Source organism: Carassius auratus, unplaced genomic scaffold (assembly GCF_003368295.1).
Source record: "Carassius auratus strain Wakin unplaced genomic scaffold, ASM336829v1 scaf_tig00009727, whole genome shotgun sequence".
Classification (NCBI taxonomy): domain Eukaryota; kingdom Metazoa; phylum Chordata; class Actinopteri; order Cypriniformes; family Cyprinidae; genus Carassius; species Carassius auratus.
Window position 1 is genome coordinate 20,987 of NW_020524067.1, and position 24,142 is coordinate 45,128.

Below are 24,142 nucleotides of genomic sequence, written 5' to 3' on the forward strand. Positions count from 1 at the left end.
TTACTTTTAAGAAAATAATGAATTCATGAAATATTCTTGATTGTTTTGGGGCTTTTCCTAACAGAACCTGAAGTGACAAATTATATATTCTGAATGATCTTAAAGTTTGAATTAGTTTAAATCTTGCTCCTTCATGACCTGCATGACCACATTTTTCAGTTTCTAGTTTCATGTTTCCCCATTCTTCTTTCCTGTTATACTTTCTATTGAATATAATGAAATTGTCTACCTTTTGTTCCACTATCCCACTCCTTTTCTTTCTTATTTAATTTGCAATTAACCCTTTTACTTCGGCTTTACTCACTGACACTTTAATGTCAATTTGTGCATGTTTCAGAGCCTGTTTAGCCAGATAGTCTGCTTACTTGTTTCCTTACACACCCATATGATGGTACCCACAGAAAATTTACCATGAGACCAGATTGTTCATGAAGACCCCTTCATCTTCCTTATTTATTTTTTTAGCGAATCGCAACTATTTTGTTCATTACCACCACCTACTGTGAACTCTTCTTCTTCTTGTTTGATGTTTAACGGCGGTTTACATCCAATAGCATTGCATAATGCATAACCGCATCTTCTGGATTATTCTCCTACAATGTTATTCCAGTTTATTTCCTCCCTCTTGTTTTCCTCGACCATATTTTCCTAATCAAACCCGATCTTATTAAGAAATTACAAATTATTTTCCTGCTTGATCTCATAACCCCACTTTGTAGTACATCTTTAATACCCGTCCCTGCCAACCCATCTCTTCTTAATTCTTCCATCATATTTCTCCTCTGCAACTTAAAAGTATATGTTCTATGTTTTCTAATGTCTGACAATATTCAGAAAAAACCAGTATGATGCTATAATGTGTAATGTAATATACACACATTTTTTATTTTTCTATGTGTGTGTTTGTAACAATTAGCCTTATCACCCAAGTTACATGAATTTAAATGGGGTCAGATTAAACTGTGTGAGAGATTTGAGTGTTAAAAAAGATGAGTCAAACAACAATAGTAAAAGTGAAATTCAAATATGTATTTTTATTGTTCACAAGAGACTAATAATCCTAGGCTGTTAAAAGCACAGAGTCTTTCCATACCATTAAAAAGTCCTTAAGATTTCCCGTGTGCTGTAAGACCCAGTGTGAATGTGAGAAGTGTTCACCGGAGTATATACAATCCAAAGAGGGTGATAAACCAATAATAAAATGGATAAGACAACATGAAAAGTTATTAAAACTCAAATATACATAAAATCAATAAATATATTGAGCAGGTTAAAACATGTAACCTGTGTTACAGTGTCACATTTGTAATAATATTTTTATTACATCTGTAAGGCGTCTGCTAAAGATCTGGGAATCATCTGCTGTGTAATAAAGGTCTAAGTAGCAGTTTTACATGTATTCTAATAAATGTCTATTTGACATCTGACAGGAAACATCTTAGAAACGTACTGCAGATGAACAAGCACTCTTAACAATAAATCTTGCATATGCAGACATGCAATAGAGGTCTCCGAGATGTACATGTGCGATTAGGGCGAGTGCTTTACTGTCAGGTGCTGGGTTGAATGGGTTAAATGCAGGGCACTCATTCTGAGTATGGGTCAACATACTTTTCTGTACAGTATGTCACTTGACTTCACTTCGTCACTTATCTTATTATACCCTTCTTTTCTTTTACTTTCAGGACTGGACATATTTCCACAATCAGAGTTAAGGCTCATCTTCACTCGATTTTCGTCATCATAACTGCTCATCTGACCTAGAAATAATACAACAGATAATATTAAACTTAATGGAGAAGCAAAACGGTTTAGTAAAAACAGAGATGAACACAACACACATCTCTCACACAAAAGGAGAAAAAAATTCTTGAAACAATAATTTATGAACATTTAACATTTAGTTTCTCAGGCTGTCATTAAAATGAATAAAAGTAATTAAATGTAAATTTTCACAATGGAAAATCATTCATTTAAAAATAAATTAAGGAAATAATAAAAAAAGTGTAAAATAAAGTGGTGTTTATCAAGGAGTCCTTAATTATGTTTTTTTTTTATCATGATTTTAATGCATTAGTTAGCTGTAATTTCAGCTATTTTTAACATAATTAAAATAACCCAACTAAAGTTTGATTGAAATTCATTGGAATGCACTATAATAATATTCATAAAAATAAAAAACATGACTTCTGAGAATTGTTAAAAATGGATGAATCTTTTTGCAAATGAACTTTTCATATATGTACATTAATACAATTATATAATTTAGCTAAATATATATACAGCAATTTTGCAATTCCCATTTGTTATGATCCTTAATTTTAAAAAATTGTAATGTCAAAGTATATACTGTCAAAACATCATACTTTTTTGAAATTGTCAATGCTATTTAAAAACAAAACATTAAAAAGCATAAGTTCTGAATATTTATAACTCACCATTAAACCTTTTCCTTGTGTAGATGCAGAAACCGATCACAATGAGAGCTAGAACCACTAGAACTACTGGAACTACTGGAACTGATGTTAATTCTGCTTTTAAAGCCCCCTTGGATTCGGTTTCACAGTCAGAACAATTTCCAGCTGCAATAACATAAACAGATAAAAACACAAATGTTGAAAATGCATTTGTAATACAACTTTAATTGTGTGTGACCAGCAATATCAATGCTATGCTCTCGTTCTCATACTGATTGACTTTATTAAGCTTCTTCTGTTATTCATGCAGAAGCACCGTTAGTGTATAAAAGCCATTCTTCACACATTCAATAAAACATGAATTTATGATCATATTTACCCCATTCTACTACAGTTGTTTCTGCCAGACTGCTGTGATTCACAAAACAGTCATAAAACTCTGTGGTTTCTGTCGATCTCCACACTGGATCTCATCTGAAAGGATCCATCACCATTGGGTCTGACTCCAGAAGATGTTTGGTTCTTAATGTTAATTCTGTACAATCTGATATTCATCCTAACATCTCTGGGGTAGAAACCAGTGACCAGACAGCTCAGATTGAGTTTACAATGATCATCAGGAGCCGTCCTCACAAACACACCAACATCTGGTGGAGCTGGAACAGAAAATAATAGTGCAATTAACAAATACACTTATAAATAATTTGTTTTTTTGTGCAAAAATATATATATATTATAACAGTATGAATGCTTTAATATTTTAAACTCATCAGTATTTATTTTTTTACTAAATGGTGATTAATCTAGATCTCTGTCTGTACAATCAGAGGATTGGACACAACCTCCTGAACGTATTCCATGCGCACAAATTAAAATGATCTGATTAAAACTTACTCTTCTTTGTGTTGGTAAAGCTGGAGATCCAGTCAGTGCAGGTCTTCAGGTATTGCTTGAGGACTTCATTGCGTCCAGTTTGTTGATCCCATTTGATTTTGGTTTCTTTAGCTTTGGGGTTTTTCTCAATCCACTTCAGAGTCTAAGAATCAAAGGCCATAAAATCCTCTCCATCAAATCCATATTCATCAAATGCTCTCAGACTCACTCTTCCTTCAGGAGATTTCTGTAGTTCACAACCGATTACTCTCTGAAGAACATGGGGCTCTACAATCACAGAACGAAACATAGATCAGTGGTTCCCAACCTTTTTCAACTCGCGGCCCACTTCAAAAAAATTAACTGACCCCGCTATTGTTGGGTTAATAACTTAGTACTCAGAAGCTAGATTTTAAACTTATTAAAATAATAAGTTATTGAATAAACTAGGGCTGTGCGATATGGACAAAAAAAAAAAAAAAACTATCGCGATTTTTTTTAATCAATTTTGCAATTGTGCTTTTACAGTCATAAATGCATTCAGGATTAATTTGAAACATATTTCCAAAAGAAAACCAATCAGAGCTTTATCAAAAAGTTGTAACATCTCTAGAACAGACATAAGTCAAAATTATCACTATAGTGAAGATGTAAAAAAATGTATAGACTTGTGGCAAAAAAAATAAATAAAAAAAAATCCTGTATACAGGGACTTTTTTTTCTTTTTTGCCATGCATTGTTCATAGAGCTCATTAATTGTAGCGGTGCCTCAGGTGTTTGCAGTGTGTATACAGTATGTGTATGCGGTCAGCAGTGAGAGCGCATAAATATAACGCGAAAGCACATTAAAATAATGCACAAGTGCGAATCTCTCTGTTCGCAGCAGATTTCCTTTGCTCTGTCACAAAACCGGTCGTGCTTGCTCAGATACACGCTGCTTTGCGAGGAGAGAGTGTGCACACTTAAAACGTGTCTCCTCTCACTTAAACTGCATCCTGTTCACTAACAAATTCACTCTATGCTCATGTGTTAGACATGAATTATTATCGCACGTTTTTATTTCTAGCCTTTTACCGCAGTGAGAACGCTCTGATCCGTCAACACTGGCTCAGAAAAAAGGCGCATCACAGACAGTGTGTGAACCTGGAGTTAGGCATATGCGCACGCTCAAATCGTGATTTTAGGACGTTTTCTTTTAATCGCACAGCCCTAGAATGGACTGGAAATGAACAGAAACTAATTGGCGGCCCACTTGACCACAGGTTGAAAACCACTGATGTAGATAAATATATGCAGTTTCATAACATATCTGATCCTTAATGTAATTTAAACTGACCAGAACACTGTGTGCAGTCTGAAAGAGTCCTGATCTGATGAAGGAACCAGTCTCTAGAATCAGGTGGTGCTTCAGGAGGATTGATCCAGTCATCTTCAGTCAGACTCGATCTTACCCAGTCTCTTTCTTCATTACTGTAGTGTTTGATCTGTCTGTCATCAGTAACAGCTACAGCACTGAACTCTGGAAGAGTGTCTGCTCTGGAAAGTGCTGTAAACTTGTAGTGTATGTAATGTTTCTCTGAAAAACAGACACGGGCAATGACAAAACAAAAACAAAACAAACAAACAAAAAAAACTCTATAAGGAATGGGCTACAAAAAAGAATATTTTTAATATGTTTAATATAACTTTATCATATTTTATAATAGTATAAAACTATTCACAGTACAGATGTTAGGTCGATATTTGTACAGGTTCTCCTGAACCTGAACCGTGTTCTTACCTTGCTGTGCGACGCTGAGAAAACAGTGGAACAATAAAACAACAAATAAAAACATTCTATACAGAAAATGGTTACAAACTAAACCCTATCGAATATTTGTTGTCCTCTACAGTTTGAATCTGCGTATCTGCTTCCTATCGTCACTTCCGGGTGTTTTTCAGCGCATTGCTGCTCCTCACTGGAGGATTGATGAAATCACACTTTCACTTTCATTATTGTGAAAGGTTTTGTTGTTGTGTGTTATAACTTATAAGGTTATAGCTATGTTGATGAAAAGTCCAGCCGTTGAATTATGTAAACTCTCACAGAGATTTCAGACTATAGTTTGAGAATATAAACTGAGAACAGTTTATACAACAAAACATTAGTGACCACATCTGTCAAGAATAAATACATACATAAATAAACAAATAAATAAGTAAATTAATAACATTGCATTACTTATTAAGTGTTTCTCTCTCTCTCTCGTTGTTTTCAAATCATTTAACTTGTGCTGACAAAGTATAGATCCTTCCAGCTCTTTAACAAGGTTAAATAAGGGAAATCAAAATCTAAGAGGATCAATAGAGCGATGCACATCAGTCTGCTCTAAAAGGCATGGGTGTAAAAGTCTTCAGATTTAATTCTCACGTTAGATATTAGTCAAATACAGCAGGGTTAATATATAGTCAGCTTTAGATGTGTAACTTTCTGTTCTCTGTGGTGCATCTTTATCACAGTTGAGTGCATGAAGTGAAACTGAATTTCCAATATTAGCATTTCTGGGCCTCATAATCTCACATCTGGATAATTCCCTATAGTTATTTTCTGACTCTAAACTGCGTTGCTGTATGAGCAGAGAGATGTGTCTGACATCAATGAAGATGTTTCCCTTTGTCAATTAACACACTGATGCTTACTCAAGACTCATTTATTTCCTATTGCACATATAACACATATTGTGTAAAGAGACACATTTACAGTATGCATTTCACCAGTCATACACTAACTGTACGTCTCATCGGAGTTGCACTGATTGCATGATTAAGTTACAGGAACACATGCTCATTTCTGTTCATATCTACTAATAAAAACACACACAAAGACAAACATGCAATGGGAAATCACTGCCTCACTACATAATCCTGTGATGTTAAAAACCTTTAAAATATCCAAATGAAATGATTAGAGAACTGAATATCATGTAACACAAATGTGAAAAACAGCAAAACAAGCAATGAATCTAATGAATATGAACAGTTGTAGGTTTCCTTAATAAAGCAGAGCAGACTCAGATGAGAAAATGCTGCTGTAAAGAAACAAGAACTGAAAACAAACTGTTTTATATGGATACGTAGAATACAGTGTCCATTCAGAATGACTCTGGACTGGTCTCCTGCTAAATGACTCGATTTTTATAAATAACAGCGATATTTTTTGTTTTCAGGTCCTTTTTCTTATTTACATTCATTCACAATCATTCACTTGTAAGATAAATATTGTGGATAACCGTCTGTACTGTATCATCAAATCCAAATAATGAACAAAATCTCACCATCATAACAAACACTTATTTCTACCATCATATACTTTTTTTTTTTTAAATGTCATCTTCTAACAAGGATATTTAAAACAGCTTTATAAATATAGTGATCATGCTGAATATTCAGAAATCTTACAAACACACCTGCTACTGTTCCTACTTGAACTGACCATTTAAGATCTGGCTCATTCTGTTGAAAAGTTTTCGCACCCTGAAGGCTATCTTCATAGCAAAAAACACACATAATAGTTAAAATAATTCACGTTACATAAAACACAAACTAAAAACCAGGCAAAAAAAAATAATGAAACGGTTAAAATATTTTAAATTGCATGATAAAAATTCTAAAAAGTCTGTAGTCGTGTTGAACTTCATACACTATCCTTCAACATTATTAAAGGGCAAGTTCAGCAGTATTCATTCCATTTTGTATTGTTACAATGTTGGTAACATATGTAAAAGAACAATGTTTATTCTTTCTCTGAGATATACATTTTTTTCTTTTTTTTATGCTGCCAAAAAAGTTTATTTTTGTAATTTTGTCTCGTCAGCTCATTTCATTTTGCATCATCCTGCAGTGTTGCTTAAAAATAAAATATACAGTATACTCAGAAAAAGTGTTAATTTTATTAACCCCTTAACTGTCACTCATAGTTTTGAACATTGACTTTGTAGTGCACGATACAAACTTAAATATTTATTATTCATGAATGAAAACATTTTGTAACATGATATTGATGTACTATTTACATGGTAATGCAATGTCTGATTTTAAAATACGTTTTAAAGGATGAATTTTGAGATTTTAAGTTTTCAGTTAATATATAACTTCTGATGATTTCTAAAATGTGATAGAGAAAAAGGCAACAAAGACGTCTTGTTTTTTTATCAAAGGTCAAAATTCAATGTAGATTTTTGAGGGTGCACTCTTGTCATAAATTAATCTATTACTTTTCCTAAATAATTTTTTACAAAAAACATTGATAAAATATATATTTGTGAGTCTTCGACCTTTCCAACGATATATAGTTTGTCAAGATTAGATTAGATTTAATTCTAATATAGTGAAAATACAGCGGAGCATCACAGAAATAAACAGTTTAACAGATATTCACAAATAAAACAGGCATCTTAAATTGTATTAATTTCATACATTAAGCTCTGGTGAGCATAAGAGACATTCAAAAACATAAAAGATCATACCCACCCCAAACTTATGATATGTCTGAGATTTTACTTACTACTTACTTGGTTTAAAGCAGGGGTCTGCAAGTTTGGCATCGGGCCAAAAAAAAAATTCACCACTAGATGGCGGGCCAGAAGATGGTAAAGGATAATAAATATACAGAAAAAAGATAATAAATGCAATTAGAATTGCCTGTGACAGACTGTTACAGTGTCTTTTGACACAAGAGTAATCCCAGGGAAAGTGTGGGTCTACAATGAGTGAACAATATCCAGAGGGCTAAGTAAGAGGGGTAATCCAGAATCCAGAGCAGAGGGTCAAAACACGAGAAACAGGGCAAAGCAAGAAAAAGACTAAACTATAAACTGAAACAAGACTAATAGAACTAACATGGAACGGCTTTTGTATGCAGCTACCTTTAAGAGAGGAATATACGCAGAACAATACTCGGCAGTGTGAGAGGAAGTCCAATGCTTATAAGCGTGTCTGATGATTGTGCTGTGTGTGTGTGTGTGTGTGTGTGTGTGTGTGTGTGATTGGTCTCAGGTGCATAGTGTGATTGTTATCAGGTGAACTTGTGATTGGTGCAATGGAGCGTGGGAAATGTAGTCCAGGGTGGACTGTGTCGTGTGAGAGTCTGTGTGGTGGATGATGACCTCTGGTGGTCACCCCACCCCACTGTTTATCACTAAATAACCACTAGATCAAGTCAAGATATATTTTTGTTGAAATATGGACTAAGAGTGATGTAGAAGTTTTCACCATGAAGAAACTGTTGATGTAGGCTACCTGAGAGAAAACGGATTTCACAGTAAATTATCTAATGAAAGAAGTGTTTAAGAAAAAGTGTTTAAAAGCTTTCTGTTTTGTAGAACATCACAGTTATGATGAGAATAGTTAGGGCTGTAGGGCACAAAGCCCTTCGATTTTAGTCCGTTTGACAAAGCCGTGGAGCAATACATTAGACCTGTTATGTTATCACGAAAAGTGTAAACATATTTCAGGTTTATGAAACCGCGTAATGAGTATTTTAAATAGATATCACCGCTTCTCAGCTGCAGATCAGAAGTAAATAAATGAACTTACCTAGTTTGCCTTGATGCGCATCGATTAGACAAGGGTGAGAAATAAGACAAACTCCTATAAAGAGAAGAGAGCGAGGGAACCATTTGGCCATTATGGACTTCTTTAATTGGAGGTAAAAATTTAATCAAAATTAGTTTTTTGACAAGCAAAAACAATAATAAGACTTTGTTCTCTGTTTAAAAAAGAAGCTTAATTGTACATGGGATTTTTTTTTTTTTATAGGATGTTTTCAGTGCATTCATATGAGTTGGAAATCGGTGAAGATCTTTCTAACATGCATATCATGTTCCACCTCCAGTACATAAACACACACTCACGCTCAAGACATTTGTTTCTGATATTGCACACTGAACACAACACTTTGTCCAAACTGCTTCTATTGTCCTCATTTGTAAGTCGCTTTGGATAAGCATCTGCTAAATGATTAAATATCAATGTAAAATCATAACTTCTCATCTTATATATCCCACTGGTAACTTCACAGACCTAGAAAAGATACAACATATTATCAAAACTTTAAAACGTGGATATTTAGAGGTTTCATGCAACCGTGATCGTGCTGAATATTTATAACTCACCCCTGGATGATTTCTTTTTGCAGACGCAGTAAGCGATCACAATGAGAGCGATTAGAAACAGCGCTGCTGCTGCGACTCCTGCTGTAACAGCCTGTGGATCAGCATCTGGATCACAGTTGAGACACTTCCCATCTGCACGAGGACAACACAAATCAGAAATACTATCACATTTCATAATTAATGTGTTTTAACATGCTTCACTATTGAAATGCATGAAGGCACTTGAAATGTAATCGTTTGTTACATTTCAGAATTATCGTGTTCTCCTGTTACAGATGTGAGAGACTGTATTTATGATGATATTTACCCCATACTGCTGAAACTGGTTCTGTCAGACTGCTGTGAATGACATGACAGTCATAAGATCCTCTGTGGTTTTTATCGATCTTCACACTGGATCTCATCTGAAAGGATCCATCATCATTTGGTCTGATTTCAGAAAATATTTGGTTCCCAAGTGCAGTTCTGTCCAATCTGATGTTCATCTCAATATCTCTGGGGTAGAAACCAGTGACCAGACAGATCAGAACCAGCTTACTGTGATCATCAGGAGCTTTCCTCGCAAACACACCAACATCTGGTGAATCTGGAGCGGAAAATAATAATGCAATAAAAAATAAAAAAACATTAAATTGTCTGAAATTGTCATCATTTCCTTAAAGAAAGAACACTGTAAAGGATCAATAAGTCTCATGTTTTTTTTCCTTATCAAAACAATCTAACCAAATTCATCTAAGACATGTGAGATTGAAGTAGATGTATTTTAAATATGACAATTTGTTTAAACATAAAAATCTTCGGCATGTGAAGTTTTTAAGTTTAGATTGATTTTTTATTATTATTTTTTTTTTACAGTGAAATTCATACAGGTTTGATAATGTAAACATTGTTTAAAGTGTCATCAATAGTGATGATAATAATGAAAACAAGCTCTATACCACAACAAAATTAGTAAAAAACACTAAAACACACACATGAGTTAATTTTAAAGAGATGAGGACTTACTCTTATACGTGTTGTTAAACGCGGAGATCCACTTAGTGCAGTTTATGAGGAAGTCCTTGAGAAATGGGTTTCGTCCAGTTTGATGATTCATTTCGGTTTCTATGACTTTATCCATCCACGGGAAAAAGTTATACTTACAGCTAATAAAATCCTTTCCATCGTATGCAAACTCATCAAAGGCCTTCAGACTGATCACTGCTCCATCAGGGAGTTTCTCCAGCTCACAGCCACTCATTCTCTGGAGCACATGCAACTCTACAGTCACAGTAAAGTATTATACTCGTGTGCCCTTGAGAATGCATGGGTGCATTTCGAGTGAGTATAGTATAGATGCTCAAAGTGGATACACTTGATGAGATAACACCTTCATTTTCATTCCTGAGATCAAATGTTGATTAGATGTTGATAAAAGAGTTAAACTCACCAGAAGACTCGGTGCGGTTGGACAGAATCCTGATCAGATCTAGATACCCATCTTTAGTTTCAGCCGGCGCTCCAGGAGCTCGGTCCCAGGCGTCTTCAGTCAGATTCTCTCTCATCCAGATCTGTTCTTCAGGTCGGTAGCGAGCGATCTGGATGTGATCAGACTCACACACAGCACTGAACGCTGGAAATGGACCTGCTTTGGTCAGGACTGTGAACTTGTAGTGCAGGGAGTGTTTCTCTGAAAAGCACCAACCACAATGAAAAGAAGCAGCGAAACCTTTTCTCCTTTAAAAACAATGCCGAAAGCTATTTGTAAGTTCTTACTTAAAGGGTTAGTTCACCAAAAAATTATTTCTCACCCTCATTTCTTTCCAAACCTATAAGATCGTTCACCAGAACACAAATTGAGATTTTTTTTTATTGATGAAATCCGAGAGCTTTCTGACCCTGCATTGAAAGCAATGCAACTAAAAATTTCCCAGGCACAGAACTGTAATAAGGACATTGTTAAAATAGTCCATGTGAAATCAGTGGCTCAACCGTAACGTTACGAAGCTATGAGAATACCTTTTATGTGCAAATAAAACAAAAACAATGTCTTTATTCAACAAGTTCTTCTCTTCTGGGTCGGTCTGGTTCTGTAGATCCTACAGGTTTGAAACGAGTAATTAATGACAGAAATGTCATTTTTTTTATGACATTATTGTTTATTTACTTGTTTTTTAACTATTTGTACCATTTGTTATAAGGCAGAACAAAGCTAAACTCTCAGAAAAAAGTCAGTAATTTAAATAAAGAGCTGTTGATGTTTCAAAGGAGGAAATGGTATTCAGATGATGATGATAACGTTTCATGTTGTCTGTATAAAGTCATTTGTCAGCTCAAAACCAAAGGAAGTGTGGGGTAAGATGAGCCACCTGCAGTCTCTGAGCCTGCATTAGAGTTAAAAACAATCATTTGACTCTGATTGAGAGTATTCACAAACTGACACACATCACTGACCTTGTCTTTTATTAGACCCACATGGAACTGAGAGTTCGCTGAGCATAAACACTTTTAAGAAAGTTAATTCTACTAGACTAATTGTGTCAAACAGAAAGTGATTTGAAACAAACCACACACCGGAAACGAACAGAGCAACATGCGACGGGAAAAACATGCATTTTTTTAAATATGCACATAACATTAATGAACTGTATTTGAAATAAATAACGACATATATATATATATATATATATATATATATATATATATATATATATATATATATATATATATATACAAAAAACATAATAAATTGCATTTTTAAATATAATTATTGTGATTATTGTATTGTGTTATGATTATTTTATTATGATTATTGGGTTTGCTATGCAAGTAGAAGAGCTCTGTTTAGCACGGGTTCATATTTAAGAGAGCTTACCGATGCAGTTCAGTCAAATCATCTATTTTATTCCAACTATTAGATTATTAACAATGTATAAGTCCCAAATTTGACAAAACAGGTGAATAAACTTTGTGCTTACCTGGTTTAGCATTGCTTTGAGTAGAAATGCAAATAAAAAGAGATAATAAAATGAGGCAAAACATTGTTGTCTACTTAGAGAACGTTTTGAACGAGAGCGAATCAGCTACTTCAGTCCTGAAATGATTTCAGACGCGTCCCGATCAGACCAGCAGTGAAGTGAAGGTGTTTGAGCGCACTGCTGCCCCTCACTGGCTGCTGGCGGAATTACACCTTCGTTTTCCAGCCCTATGTCTAAAACACGAAACCTCAAATTCTCAATGACAATACATAAATAAGTAAATAAAAATGTTAAAAATAAGCCAATTAACTGGTTTATTTACCTTTTTTTCAATGATTAAAATAAAGAAATTAAAACACTTTAACATTTATTTGATCCATTCCCTCCACAGTAGAATTCATTTCCCACTATATGCTTCCAGCAAGGAACATTGTGCTATTTTGTTCACATCTTTGCAGACAGATATACAGTACAGCATCTGAGGCACATTCACAATGCAATTAAATCTGATATTCAAACTAATTCAATTTCCAACTAAAAATAATTCCATAAATATACTGTATCTCTATGTATTGTATACTCAACTTCACAGTCCTCCTCCCTGAAACAACAACAGAGGATTATACTGCATGTGATATATATATATATATATATATATATATATATATATATATATATATGTATGTATGTATGTATGTATGTTTCTCGAAATTGATTCTGAATAATTCAGATTGCTTTCATTTATTTCAAAATGTTTTGTGTTATATTGTCTATTGTTGATAGTTTTCATACTTAAGCTGTGAAAGGAACATTTTTAAGAGCTCAACACAGCAGCTTTTCTGATGCAGAAGCCACTTTAGTTTTTGATTCTGAATATATTATTCAGGTATTTTGTTATTTATTTCAGAAATCCTTGTGATATACAGTAATCAGTTTGTGCTGGTCTGACTCAATCAAAATAGTGTTTGAAAATTACTTTCTGTTTTACTTTGTGTTTGTATAGACCATAACGCATAAAAGCGCATTAATGGGAACAACAGGAGTTCAAGTGGGAGTTCAAAGGAGGAATCTTTATATTACCAAACTGCAGAGAGAGGAACAGTAGATATAAATCATGATCTGCAAGATTAACCACAATCTGATGTGATCCGACCACCTCAGAGAAAACCAGTGTTGAGCTGCAGCAGGAGCTTTTGAAGCACAGCAGCTGTGGTCAAAGAGTTCTCGTGTGTTCGGAGCAGGATCAGAATCATTTGAGTCAGTTCGGGAGTTCAAAGCAGGTTCGAAAATCATTTGAGTCAGTTCGGGAGTTCAAAGCGGGTTCGAAAATCATTTGAATCAGTTTGGGGATCGCGAATCATTTGAGTCAGTTTGGGAGTTTGAAGCGGGTTCGCGAATCATTTGAGTCAGTTTGGGAGTTCGTAGCGGGTTCGCAAATCATTTGAGTCGGTTCGGGAGTTCGTAGCGGGTTCGCGAATCATTTGAGTCAGTTTGGGGATCGCGAATCATTTGAATCAGTTTGGGAGTTCGTAGCGGGTTCGCGAATCATTTGAGTCAGTTTGGGAATTCGCAGCGAGATCGCGAATCATTTGAGTCAGTTCGGGAGTTCGCAGCGAGATCGCGAATCATTTGAGTCAGTTTGGGGATCGCGAATCATTTGAGTCATTTTGGGAGTTCGAAGCGGGTTCGCGAATCATTTGAATCAATTCGAGAGTTCGTAGTGCGTTCACGAATCATTTGAGTTCGTAGTGGGTAGATCTTTGTGTACTGTTGATTTAAACACTCAACTTAAACACTCTCTGTACTGTCAGGTATTTTTTCTTCTTCTGAGGGTAAATTGACAAAAAAACAAAACAAAAAAAACTCTAGGATGTGATCTGACTTGGGGCGCTTAAAATTAATAAGTTGAGCTGGAGTGAGTGTCTTTCTCTGCTCTTGGTCTAAAATCAACCTGAATAAACAAATTATGAAAATGATTAAAAAATAAAAAGGTTTGATTCCAAGATAGCATGGAATAGATTATATAATATGATGTTATAACAGCAAATTATACAATCTATTCCATGCTGTCTTAAAATTAATTTATTACTTAATAATCTTAATTTATGCAGTCATTAATCTTACTGCACAAATAATAATACCACATCTAAATGAAAATACACCATTACAAATGTAACTTCTGTATTCAAAATCTTCAAAGTTTGTAAGCATTAACTTTAACGTTACCAACATTTTTAAAAGTAAAAGCACCTTAATATTAGCTATATTGGCATTTTACAGCTAAAATGTTGAAGTTTAGCTGTTTTAACTACTGTAATTATTAAAAATATAGCAACCTGAATATCACTTCCTAACATCATCCCTAGCAAGTAACTCTTTCTCTTCTCATGTTCCATACTTACTGTATTTTCCGGACTGTAAGTCACACTTTTTTTCATAATTTGGCTGGTCCAGTGACTTATAGTCAGGTGCGACTTATTTATCAAAATTAATTTGACATCAACCGAGAGAAATGAACCAAGAGAAAACATTACCGTCTCCAGCCACGAGAGGGCGCTCTATGCTGCTCAGTTCTCCTGTAGTTTACACTGAAGACATACAGCGCCCTCTCGCGGCTGGAGACGGTAATTTTTTCTCTTGGTTCTTGGTTCTAAATAAATGCGATTTACAATACAGTGCGATTTATATGTTTTTTTTTTCCTCGTCATGACATATTTTTGGACTGATGTGACTTATACTAAGGTATGACTTATAGTCTGAATGAGATGATTACCACAGATGGCCAGTCCTCCCCTGCTTAGAATAATATTACATCTTATAACAATAAGATTTGTTTAATTTGACTTTCCCCTCATATTATTTACTGTTCATATAATGAGATAAATAACTGCTTTTGTTTTGCAATTTATGTTACCTCTTATCAATAACTTCTTACTAACCATTTATTCTTAATAAAGTAGAGCTGACACAGATTGGAAACACAGCTGGAGAATTAGAATCGAGTGTCTAATAGTCTGTATTGAGCTCTTGATCAGACGCTTCGGGGATCTGAAGCTGTTCAGTCGTTCCTCCATAATAACGATAACTTCTCATCAGACCTGGGAAAGAAACAGCAGATCATACAGAAGAAAAACCTCATCTTGAGCACGTTTGAGCTGCAGAGATGACACACTTCACATTCGTTTGATAAACTGATAAACATATCTTTATATCATCAAATGAAATCCAAATATTGACAAATCTCACCATCAAAATCTCTACCACCACATATTTCTATTCATTTTTAGCTCATATATTTCAAAACTAAAATTTACAAATGAGATTTAAAGCATCAATGATCACGTCGAATGTTTCTTTCTCACCATGATGCTTTTTCCTTCTGTTGATGCAGCGACGAATCACAGAAAAGACTACAGCTAGAACTAGAGCTGATATTAATATTCCTACTGTAACAGACATCGGAGATTCTGGATCACAGCCAGAACATCTGCCATCTGCAGAACAGAGATACAAAATAATAAAAACTAAATCAGATTATAGAAATCATTTGAGACAAACAACATTACTCCGTTTCTATATCTTGCATTATTAGCTTGTAAATTAGTGTTGTAAAAACATAGCATTTTATTTGAAACTTAACATCATCCAATGGTGTGTAATACAAATTTGATATGAATAACTATAAATATGAAGAATACAGATGTATGACTAAAAAATGAATATGCAATAGATGTTATATGTGATGTGGTGATGTATACATCCTTGATGCATAGTGTTATGAATCACTGAATCATAATCCTCATCATATATGCTGATATTTACCCCAGTTTACTGACACTGGTTCTGTCAGACTGCTGTGAATGACATGACAGTCATAAGATCCTCTGTGGTTTCTGTCGATCTTCACTCTGGATCTCATCTGAAAGGTTTCATCATCATTGGGTCTGACTCCAGATGATATTTGGTTCTGAATATTAATTCTGTTCAATCTGATGTTCATCTCAATATCTCTGGGGTAGAAACCAGTGACCAGACAGATCAGAACCAGCTTACTGTGATCATCAGGAGCTTTCCTCGCAAACACACCAACATCTGGTGAATCTGGAGCGCAAAATAATAATGCAATTAAAACAGTTATAAAGAATTATTTCTCAGAGTGTGAAAGAAATATCCTTGTGATTATTAATCAATAAACTTAGCTGCATGTGATCCACGGTGACAGACTTCTACTAGAACTTACTTTACTGCAAACACATCTAATAACTTTCATATACTTTTATCATTTAAACAAATAAATGTTTTTAAACAATGTGAAATACTTTGGTTAAAAAACCCAAATCCAGAAAATGAAATAAAAACCAGAATATAATGAATCGAATGAGAATAATGTTTTATATTTCTATCTCTTCATATACTGACCTGTCGTTTAATAATAATAAATCTCTTCTGTATCAAATCAGAAACAGCTTCCTGAAGTTCAAAAACACAAACACACACAAAGACAGGCGCTCATTAAATGAATCCGATCCGAACGTACTCTTTTTGGTGTTATTAAACGTTGAGATCCAGTCCAGACAGTTCTTGAAGAATTCCTGAAGTTTTACTCGATGGTCTCGCTCGATTTTGGTTTCTTTGACGTTAAGACTTTTATCAGAACACTGTGAGGTGTCAGAACTAAAGGCAACACAATCCTCTTCTCCAAATCCATATTCATCAACCGGCGTCACATTCACTGCTCCATCAGGAAGCTTCTCCAGCTCACAGCCAATCACTCTCTGAAGAACCACAAGATCTACAAGCACAGAACTATAATGAGGAGAAACTTCAATCTATGCGTATGTGTACTGATGTGAGTATAGGACACACCTGTCCAGTGAAGTTCCACATGTCTGATACTGAAGAAGAGAAAGGGTTAAACTCACCAGAAGACTCGGTGCGGTTGGACAGAATCCTGATCAGATCTAGATACCAGTCTGTAGTTTCAGGCGGTCCTTCAGGAGCTCGGTCCCAGTCGTGTTCAGTCAGATTCTCTCTCATCCAGATCTGTTCTTCAGTGCTGTAGTGAGAGATCTGGATGTGATCAGACTCACACACAGCACTGAACGCTGGCAGTGTGTCTGCTTTTATCATGACTGTGAACATGTAGTGGAGAAAGTGCTTCTCTGAGGAAGACAGGAGACTCCTTTAGTCCTGCTAGCACTGATCTATATATATTCTTTTCTTAGGTGCTCTGTATAGAATTGTCTACATTTGTCTGCAAGCATTGGTCAGAAGTTGAAACTATGAAACTAATAAACTGTGCTTACCTTGCTGTGCATCGCTTAAAACCAGTGAAAAGAAAAAACATATAGGCAAAACTACTCTTATATCTACATAAAACATATTTAAAGGAGAGCGTATGAACCACTTTTGTCCTTTATATTTCAGACGAGCGTCCTGTTTGTTTAAATGACTCGAAATACTTGCTTGACGGGTTCATTTCTTCATTTAATTTCATTGTCAACAGTGTCTTTACACACACACTCATATCATACTGTCACTACTAGTGTGTGATTGTTTTAATAAAATTATAGTGTCTCTATTGAAAACAAGATTGTTTTTTCATAGACTAATTTGCATTGATGAATCATTGACACAATAACAGAAATATGAATTATTCATTTACAATAAAGAATGAGATTGTGACACAATTTATAGTTTTAAACAAATTTACACAATGATGATATATTTTTTGCAAAACAGTGATTTTGTTAATATTACTCTCAGACGCTGAATCTGGATGTTGATGTTTTATTTGCTGAAGAATTAGACGTTTAACAAAGTTTTATTAATTGATAAAGTCATAATCATGGTTTGAATTTACTTTAGCTTCTAATTATAGAAAAATATCACATGTGCTCTTGATATTGAACATTAAATGATTTTAAAAATAAGCGCTATAACCTGTGATTCAGCTCTACTTCCCTTTGTTCAAACACAATTAGATGAGAAAAGTTTTATTCTCACACGTTGCATTCATATAGCTGAATTAAATGAAAATATTCATATCATGTTGCAGCATGTCCAGTGCATAAACACACACTCACACTTCATGCATTTATTCATGATATTACACACAGAACACAATGCATTCGCGAATCATTTGAGTCAGTTCGGGAGTTCAAAGTGGGTTCGCGAATCATTTGAATCAATTCGAGAGTTCGTAGTCATAGACAGTAAAAGAAATGGACACAGCGACCCCATTGGAACTCAATTGAAACAAATGAAGCCCAGTTTTAGCGTTTTTTAGCACTTCCGTTTCTGACGCGCAGACTCAAACGAAGCTTGACGACGTCAGCAACCTGTCTGACAGATGTAAATCTTCCAGTAGCTGTGCGTGCAAACTGCCATCGTTAATCTTGCAGAGACAGCGAGCTTGAGCGGGGAGTTCTTTGGCGTGAGTGAGCAGGAGTAAGTATTCTGATTAATTATTTTGTATAGTATTTTAAAATGTAACGCCAGTACGCCATATTAAGTTAATTGCCTGCGAGCTTCTCCACCTGTCTGTACGGTAATGCGACAGAGAGCCGAGTGGTTATGACGCAATCGTTAGCCTATTTTTTACAAAAACTGTTTATACGGGGCCATAATGTAACATAGAAGGTAATGGAGCCCTTTATACATTGTCGTGTATCTTTAGAAATAAATAATGGACAAACAGAGTCTTTAAATGCCTCAGATGTAAAGTTATTCGCTGTCAAAGTGACGCCAAAATGAATGGGAGGTCAATGGGAATGCTAACGCAAGTGAAGTTCTGCTAAAAGATGGCAGCCCCCAGCCGACTTCAACTTCCGGTCGAGTTCCTTGCCCCTTGTTCGTAGTGGGTTCGCAAATCATTTGAGTCAGTTCGGGAGTTCGTAGCGGGATTGCGAATCATTTGAGTTAGTTTGGGCATCGCGAATCATTTGAGTTAGTTTGGGAGTTCGGAGCGGGTTCACAATCACGAATCATTTCAATCAATTCGAGAGTTCGTAGCGGGTTCGCGAATCATTTGAGTCAGTTCGGGAGTTCGGGGCGGGATTGCGAATCATTTGAGTCAGTCTGGGGATCGCAAATCATTTTATTCAGTTCGGGAGTTCGTAGGGTATATCTTTGTGTACTGTTGATTTAAACACTCAACTTAAACACTCTCCGTACTGTCAGGTATTTTGGCTTCTTTTGAGGGTGGATTGACAAAAAAAAAAAAAAAAAACAAAAAAAACTCTAGGATGTGACTATCTGACTTGGGGCGCTTAAAAGTAATTTAAAGTTGAGCTGGAGTGAGTGTCTTTCTCTGCTCTTGGTCTAAGATCAACCCAAATAAACAAATTATGAAATGGAAAAAAAAGGTTTTATTCCAAGATAGCATGGAATAGATTATATAATATGATGTTATAACGAATGTTATAACGCGAATCATTTGAATCAATTCGAGAGTTCGGAGCGGGTTCGCGAATCATTTGAGTCAGTTCGGGAGTTCGGAGCGGGATCGCGAATCATTTGAGTCAGTTTGGGGATCGCGATCATTTGAATCAGTTCGGGAGTTCGTAGCAGGATCGCGAAACATTTGAGTCAGTTTGGGGACCGCGATCATTTGAATCAGTTTGGGAGTTCATAGCAGGATCGCGAATCATTTGAGTCAGTTTGGGGACCGCGATCATTTGAATCAGTTCGGGAGTTCGTAGCAGGATCGCAAATCATTTGAATCAGTTCGGGAGTTCGGAGTGGGTTCGCGAAACATTTGAATCAATTTGAGAGTTCGGAGCGGGTTCGCGAATCATTTGAATCAATATATCAATATAATATGCTGTTATAACAGCATATTATACAATCTATTCCATGCTGTCTTAAAATGAATTTATTACTTAATAATCCTAATTTATTTATTTATCAGTCTTTGTTCAAACACAATTAGATGAGAAAAGTTTTATTTTCACACGTTGCATTCATATAGCTGAATTAAATGAAAATATTAATAAATGTTGCAGCATGCCCAGTACATAAACACACACTCACACGTCATACATTTATTCATGATATTACACACAGAACACAATGCATTTTACAAACTTGCATCTTTTGTATGTGTCAAACACTTATATATTAGATCCCTGAGCTAAAGCTAGGATTACAGCTAGCACCATGATCATAATTATTCAAGTTACAGGATCTGTATACAGTATGTATATCACTATAGTGTTCCACAATAATAACACGTACAGAACTGTAGATGATGTATTGCACTGAAGAGTGTTACACTGTAACATTGATCTTTTAGGTTATGTGTGCAACTGCTAATAATAGTGAACAAAATGTGTCTAAGCACTTTTGATGCTTTGAAACGTTACTCTCACTCGCTGGACCGGGGATCTGAACAATCACTCCAACTTAACTGGGTAACTTCTCATCAGAGCTAGAAAAGATTACAAAGAATATAACAACTTCATCTTGAGTACACGAATACCATGCTCTTGTATGTTTATGTCTAGCTGCAATGATGCCACACTGTACATTTGATCGAATAATATCATGGATAATCACGTAGTCTGTCATTAGATGAAACTCAAATAATGAAAATATTCAAAAACTCACCATCGTAAAATTACTTCCACCATGTTCACATACACAGTTATGCCGTCAAATACTGTCAAACTGTTTAAAGAAGCAGTGATTGTGTTGAATATTAATAACTTACCATTTGAATTTTTCGGTAGATGCAGTAACCAATCAAAAGGAGAAATATAACTACAGCTGCTGTTACTTTTATTCCCATTATAAGAGACCACTGCTGAGATTCTGCTGAAGAAGAAAAAAGCATCATAAATATTTGTTGAACAGAGATTAACTTTAATTGTTTGTGGAAATTACACTATGCCGTATTTAAAGGGCACATGAAAAGTAGAATCAAAATGTCCTTGATATTAACACATATGAGAGGTTACTCTACAATAGAAACATACTGCAATTTTCACACTGAAACAGCAGAATATTGATCCAAAAGATTAATAATAATAGACCAAACTATTAATAATACTTGAGTGAACAAACAGGAATGGTCTTGTTTCACAACGGACTCTCACCGGTTTTTGTAAATATGTTGCATTTTGAAGCGTTTGTGACGGAGAGAGAAATTGAGGATGGAAGATGATTATTTTTACAAATGTTTTAACTTTTTGATGCAAAAAAGCTTGATATGAACTTAATATGAGCATCTGAAAATGCATTTCATGACCCGTTAAATAACTTTAAAGCATCAACACTCCTCCTACAGTTAGTGATTTGTATGTAATCTTCAGATTATAATTGCAGATGCAGCATCAGTTCATGGATATTCTAATCATAATTACTCACCACTTAATATCTGGTGATAAACTGTTTTAATCGGTTGTGCCTGAGTCAGGTTGCTGTGTTTGACCAGACAGTCATAAATCCCATTGTGATTTGCATCGATCTTCACACTGGTTCTCATCTGAAAGGATCCATCATCATTGGGTCTGATTCCAGAAGATGTTTGGTTCACAAGAACAGATTCGTCCAATCTGATGTTCATCTCAATATCTCTGGGGTAGAAACCAGTGGCCAGACAGATCAGATTCAGCTTTACTGTGATCATCAGGAGCTTTCCTCGCAAACACACGAACAACTGGTGAATCTGGAGCGGAAAATAATAAGTGACAAATATTTATAAAGACGTTGGTTTAGTTTAGTCACTATGGTTTCTGTGCTGGGAAAAAATACAGAAGAACGCAAGTCATGTAGGCTCTGAACGACGATGAGTATGAGCCGTTTTCATTTTCATTTCATGATCGATGTCAGATTGAAAGTAGCTCATGTATAATTGAAGCTACACTTGTAAACGGTGTGCAAGATTTTTATTAGTAAGATTTTAATCAATCAAGAATAATCAATGTGAATCAAGCCATTTTTGTTGCTAGTTGTTTTTCCATTATAATCCTATAGGAAATGGAAAGAAAGTTGCCTACGTGCTGGAATGTTCAGAACTGAGGAGAAACATATGGCCAGAAACGGCCTTTCGTTATACAAAAATCGTATCGAGCCAATAGTGGACCCTCAACTCCCACGGGAACAAGCTGGCTTCCGGCGTGGTCGGTCCAACGGTTGACCAGGTGACACTGCTCACCCAAGACATTGAGGACAGCTTTCAGGAAAAACAGAAGGCTGGAGTAGTGCTGCTTGATCTTACAGCCGCTTACGATACCGTTTGGCACCGCGGACTCCACCTAAAGCTACTAAAGATCAATTCCCCAACCGGCACATGGTAAAGTTCATCATTGAGATGGTGACGAACCGCAGCTTCACCTTAAAGACAAGTGACGGTCAATACAGCAGGCTTAGAAGGCTGAGGAATGGTGTTCCGCAGGGATCTGTCCTTGCACCGATGTTATTCAATATCTACATCCATGACTTACCGGAAACAACATCCCGGAAATATGGTTACGCTGACGACCTGGCCATTAGATGAGACAACAAACATGGGAGCAGATACAGGCCAGCCTAAACCAGGACATGGACACCTTGGCAGCCTACCTGCGTGAGTGGCGTTTACAGCTCAGCATCGGCAAGACAGTTGTAGCAGCTTACCACCTGAACAACAGTGAGGCCAGACGGGGAACTGGAACATATTCGTTAATAACAAGCGTCTTGAGTTCCAGCAAGCCCCACGGTACCTTGGCGTACGCCTGGATAGATCTCTAACATTCAAACAACACCTTGAAGAAGTGACGGCCCAAAGTGTCATCAAGGGTGGCAATAATTCGACGTCTCGCTGGTACTAGCTGGGGGTGCAACTGCCAAGGTGCTTCGAATATCAACAGTAGCTCTCGTCTTCTCCACAGCTGAATACTGTGCCCCAGCCTGGTGCAGAGCCCACACGCCAGGAAAGTCGACACTGCCATAAACACCGCCCTTCGGACTATAACTGGCTGCCTGAATTCTACCCCTGTCTACCATCTGCCAACACTAGCAGGAATTGCCCCGGCCGGCCTCCGACGAGAGGCTGCTACCCTCGGCTCTTGCAAGGAAAGCCCAAAGATGCAATGGCATATCCTGCACAATACCACCACAACAGCACTGCCTCCTCATAGACTGAAGTCCCGCCACCCGTACAACAGGCGGCCACAAGACCTGCTCAGTCCATCCCTGAGGACCTGTCTACAGAGGCATGGCTCGCGGCAGCTTGGAAGCAGGAGTGGGAGTCAGCAGGACCCTCACGAATCCACCGTTACATCTTTGACCCTGGAGGCGGTCTTGAAGGAGAGGATCTGCCACAATCGGCAATGGACTCTGCTAAACCGCCTGCGAACTGGGTGGGACGTTACAAAGCATCGATGAGGAAGTGGGCCTGAGGACAGAGCAGTGTGTGAGTGTGGGGAGCCAGAGCAGACCGCTGAGCACATAATCACCACCTGTCCACTGTATAAACCACCTTCGGAGGCCGGCCTCTTCGACGTGGACCTGAGATGAGAACGTGGCTGAGTTCTACTGAGCTGGACATTTGATGACGACACACGAAAGAGAAGAAGAAGTTATACAAAAAACAAGTAGGGCCTCAAAATTGCAAGCATTAGGAAAAAGTTGACTATTTGGAAACGCCCTGTATAGGTATAATGAGATGCAACCTAGCAATTCGGGAGATCTCCTTGCAGACCTCTCGGCTTTGTTTTGCTTAAAATAAAGTCTTTTCTTCTGAGAGAAAAATCCCTGA

General features: G+C 36.3%; 3 protein-coding genes and 1 pseudogene across 4 annotated transcripts; all 4 read right to left on the reverse strand.

Annotated features, from left to right (window-relative positions):
- Positions 1-1,023: 1,023 nt before the first annotated feature.
- On the reverse strand, positions 1,024-5,215 carry LOC113072640 (hereditary hemochromatosis protein homolog; annotated as a pseudogene).
- Positions 5,216-7,703: 2,488 nt separating this feature from the next.
- On the reverse strand, positions 7,704-12,557 carry LOC113072641 (HLA class I histocompatibility antigen, Cw-3 alpha chain-like). Of its 2 annotated transcripts, none has more exons than XM_026245619.1 (6): positions 12,400-12,557; positions 10,872-11,111; positions 10,448-10,702; positions 9,750-10,028; positions 9,443-9,574; positions 7,704-9,350 (listed from the first exon to the last, which is right to left on the reverse strand). In XM_026245619.1, exons 1-6 carry the CDS (start codon positions 12,461-12,463, stop codon positions 9,343-9,345), a joined length of 978 nt encoding a protein of 325 aa, XP_026101404.1. In that variant the 5' UTR covers positions 12,464-12,557; the 3' UTR covers positions 7,704-9,342. The 2 variants fall into 2 exon arrangements, with proteins under 2 accessions (XP_026101404.1, XP_026101405.1); XM_026245620.1 differs by lacking the exon at positions 12,400-12,557 and adding an exon at positions 11,876-12,013.
- Positions 12,558-15,251: 2,694 nt separating this feature from the next.
- On the reverse strand, positions 15,252-17,612 carry LOC113072642 (HLA class II histocompatibility antigen, DRB1-15 beta chain-like). Its single transcript, XM_026245621.1, has 5 exons — positions 17,322-17,612; positions 16,937-17,191; positions 16,222-16,500; positions 15,762-15,893; positions 15,252-15,497 (listed from the first exon to the last, which is right to left on the reverse strand). The coding sequence occupies exons 1-5, from the start codon at positions 17,539-17,541 to the stop codon at positions 15,406-15,408; spliced, it is 978 nt and encodes a 325-aa protein (XP_026101406.1). The 5' UTR covers positions 17,542-17,612; the 3' UTR covers positions 15,252-15,405.
- A 2,802-nt stretch (positions 17,613-20,414) lies between these two features.
- On the reverse strand, positions 20,415-22,859 carry LOC113072643 (major histocompatibility complex class I-related gene protein-like). The gene is made up of 4 exons (XM_026245622.1): positions 22,848-22,859; positions 21,769-22,069; positions 21,113-21,216; positions 20,415-20,830 (listed from the first exon to the last, which is right to left on the reverse strand). The coding sequence occupies exons 1-4, from the start codon at positions 22,857-22,859 to the stop codon at positions 20,825-20,827; spliced, it is 423 nt and encodes a 140-aa protein (XP_026101407.1). The 3' UTR covers positions 20,415-20,824.
- Between the last annotated feature and the right edge of the window lie 1,283 nt (positions 22,860-24,142).

What these genes read in the sequence shown, in the direction of transcription:
- LOC113072641 (XM_026245619.1), bottom strand. Translation starts at nt 12,463, where the DNA reads ATGTTTTGCCTCATTTTATTATCTCTTTTTATTTGCATTTCTACTCAA. An exon ending in GTTTAACAACACGTATAAGA is followed by an intron (nt 10,029 to 10,447) that starts GTAAGTCCTCAT and finishes TTTCCGCTCCAG; the next exon opens with ATTCACCAGATGTTGGTGTG. An exon ending in ACCAGTTTCAGCAGTATGGG is followed by an intron (nt 9,575 to 9,749) that starts GTAAATATCATC and finishes GTCCTCGTGCAG; the next exon opens with ATGGGAAGTGTCTCAACTGT.
- LOC113072642 (XM_026245621.1), bottom strand. Translation starts at nt 17,541, where the DNA reads ATGTTCACAGTCATGATAAAAGCAGACACACTGCCAGCGTTCAGTGCT. An exon ending in GTTTAATAACACCAAAAAGA is followed by an intron (nt 16,501 to 16,936) that starts GTACGTTCGGAT and finishes TTTGCGCTCCAG; the next exon opens with ATTCACCAGATGTTGGTGTG. An exon ending in ACCAGTGTCAGTAAACTGGG is followed by an intron (nt 15,894 to 16,221) that starts GTAAATATCAGC and finishes TCTGTTCTGCAG; the next exon opens with ATGGCAGATGTTCTGGCTGT.
- LOC113072643 (XM_026245622.1), bottom strand. An exon ending in TTATCACCAGATATTAAGTG is followed by an intron (nt 21,217 to 21,768) that starts GTGAGTAATTAT and finishes TTTCTTCTTCAG; the next exon opens with CAGAATCTCAGCAGTGGTCT.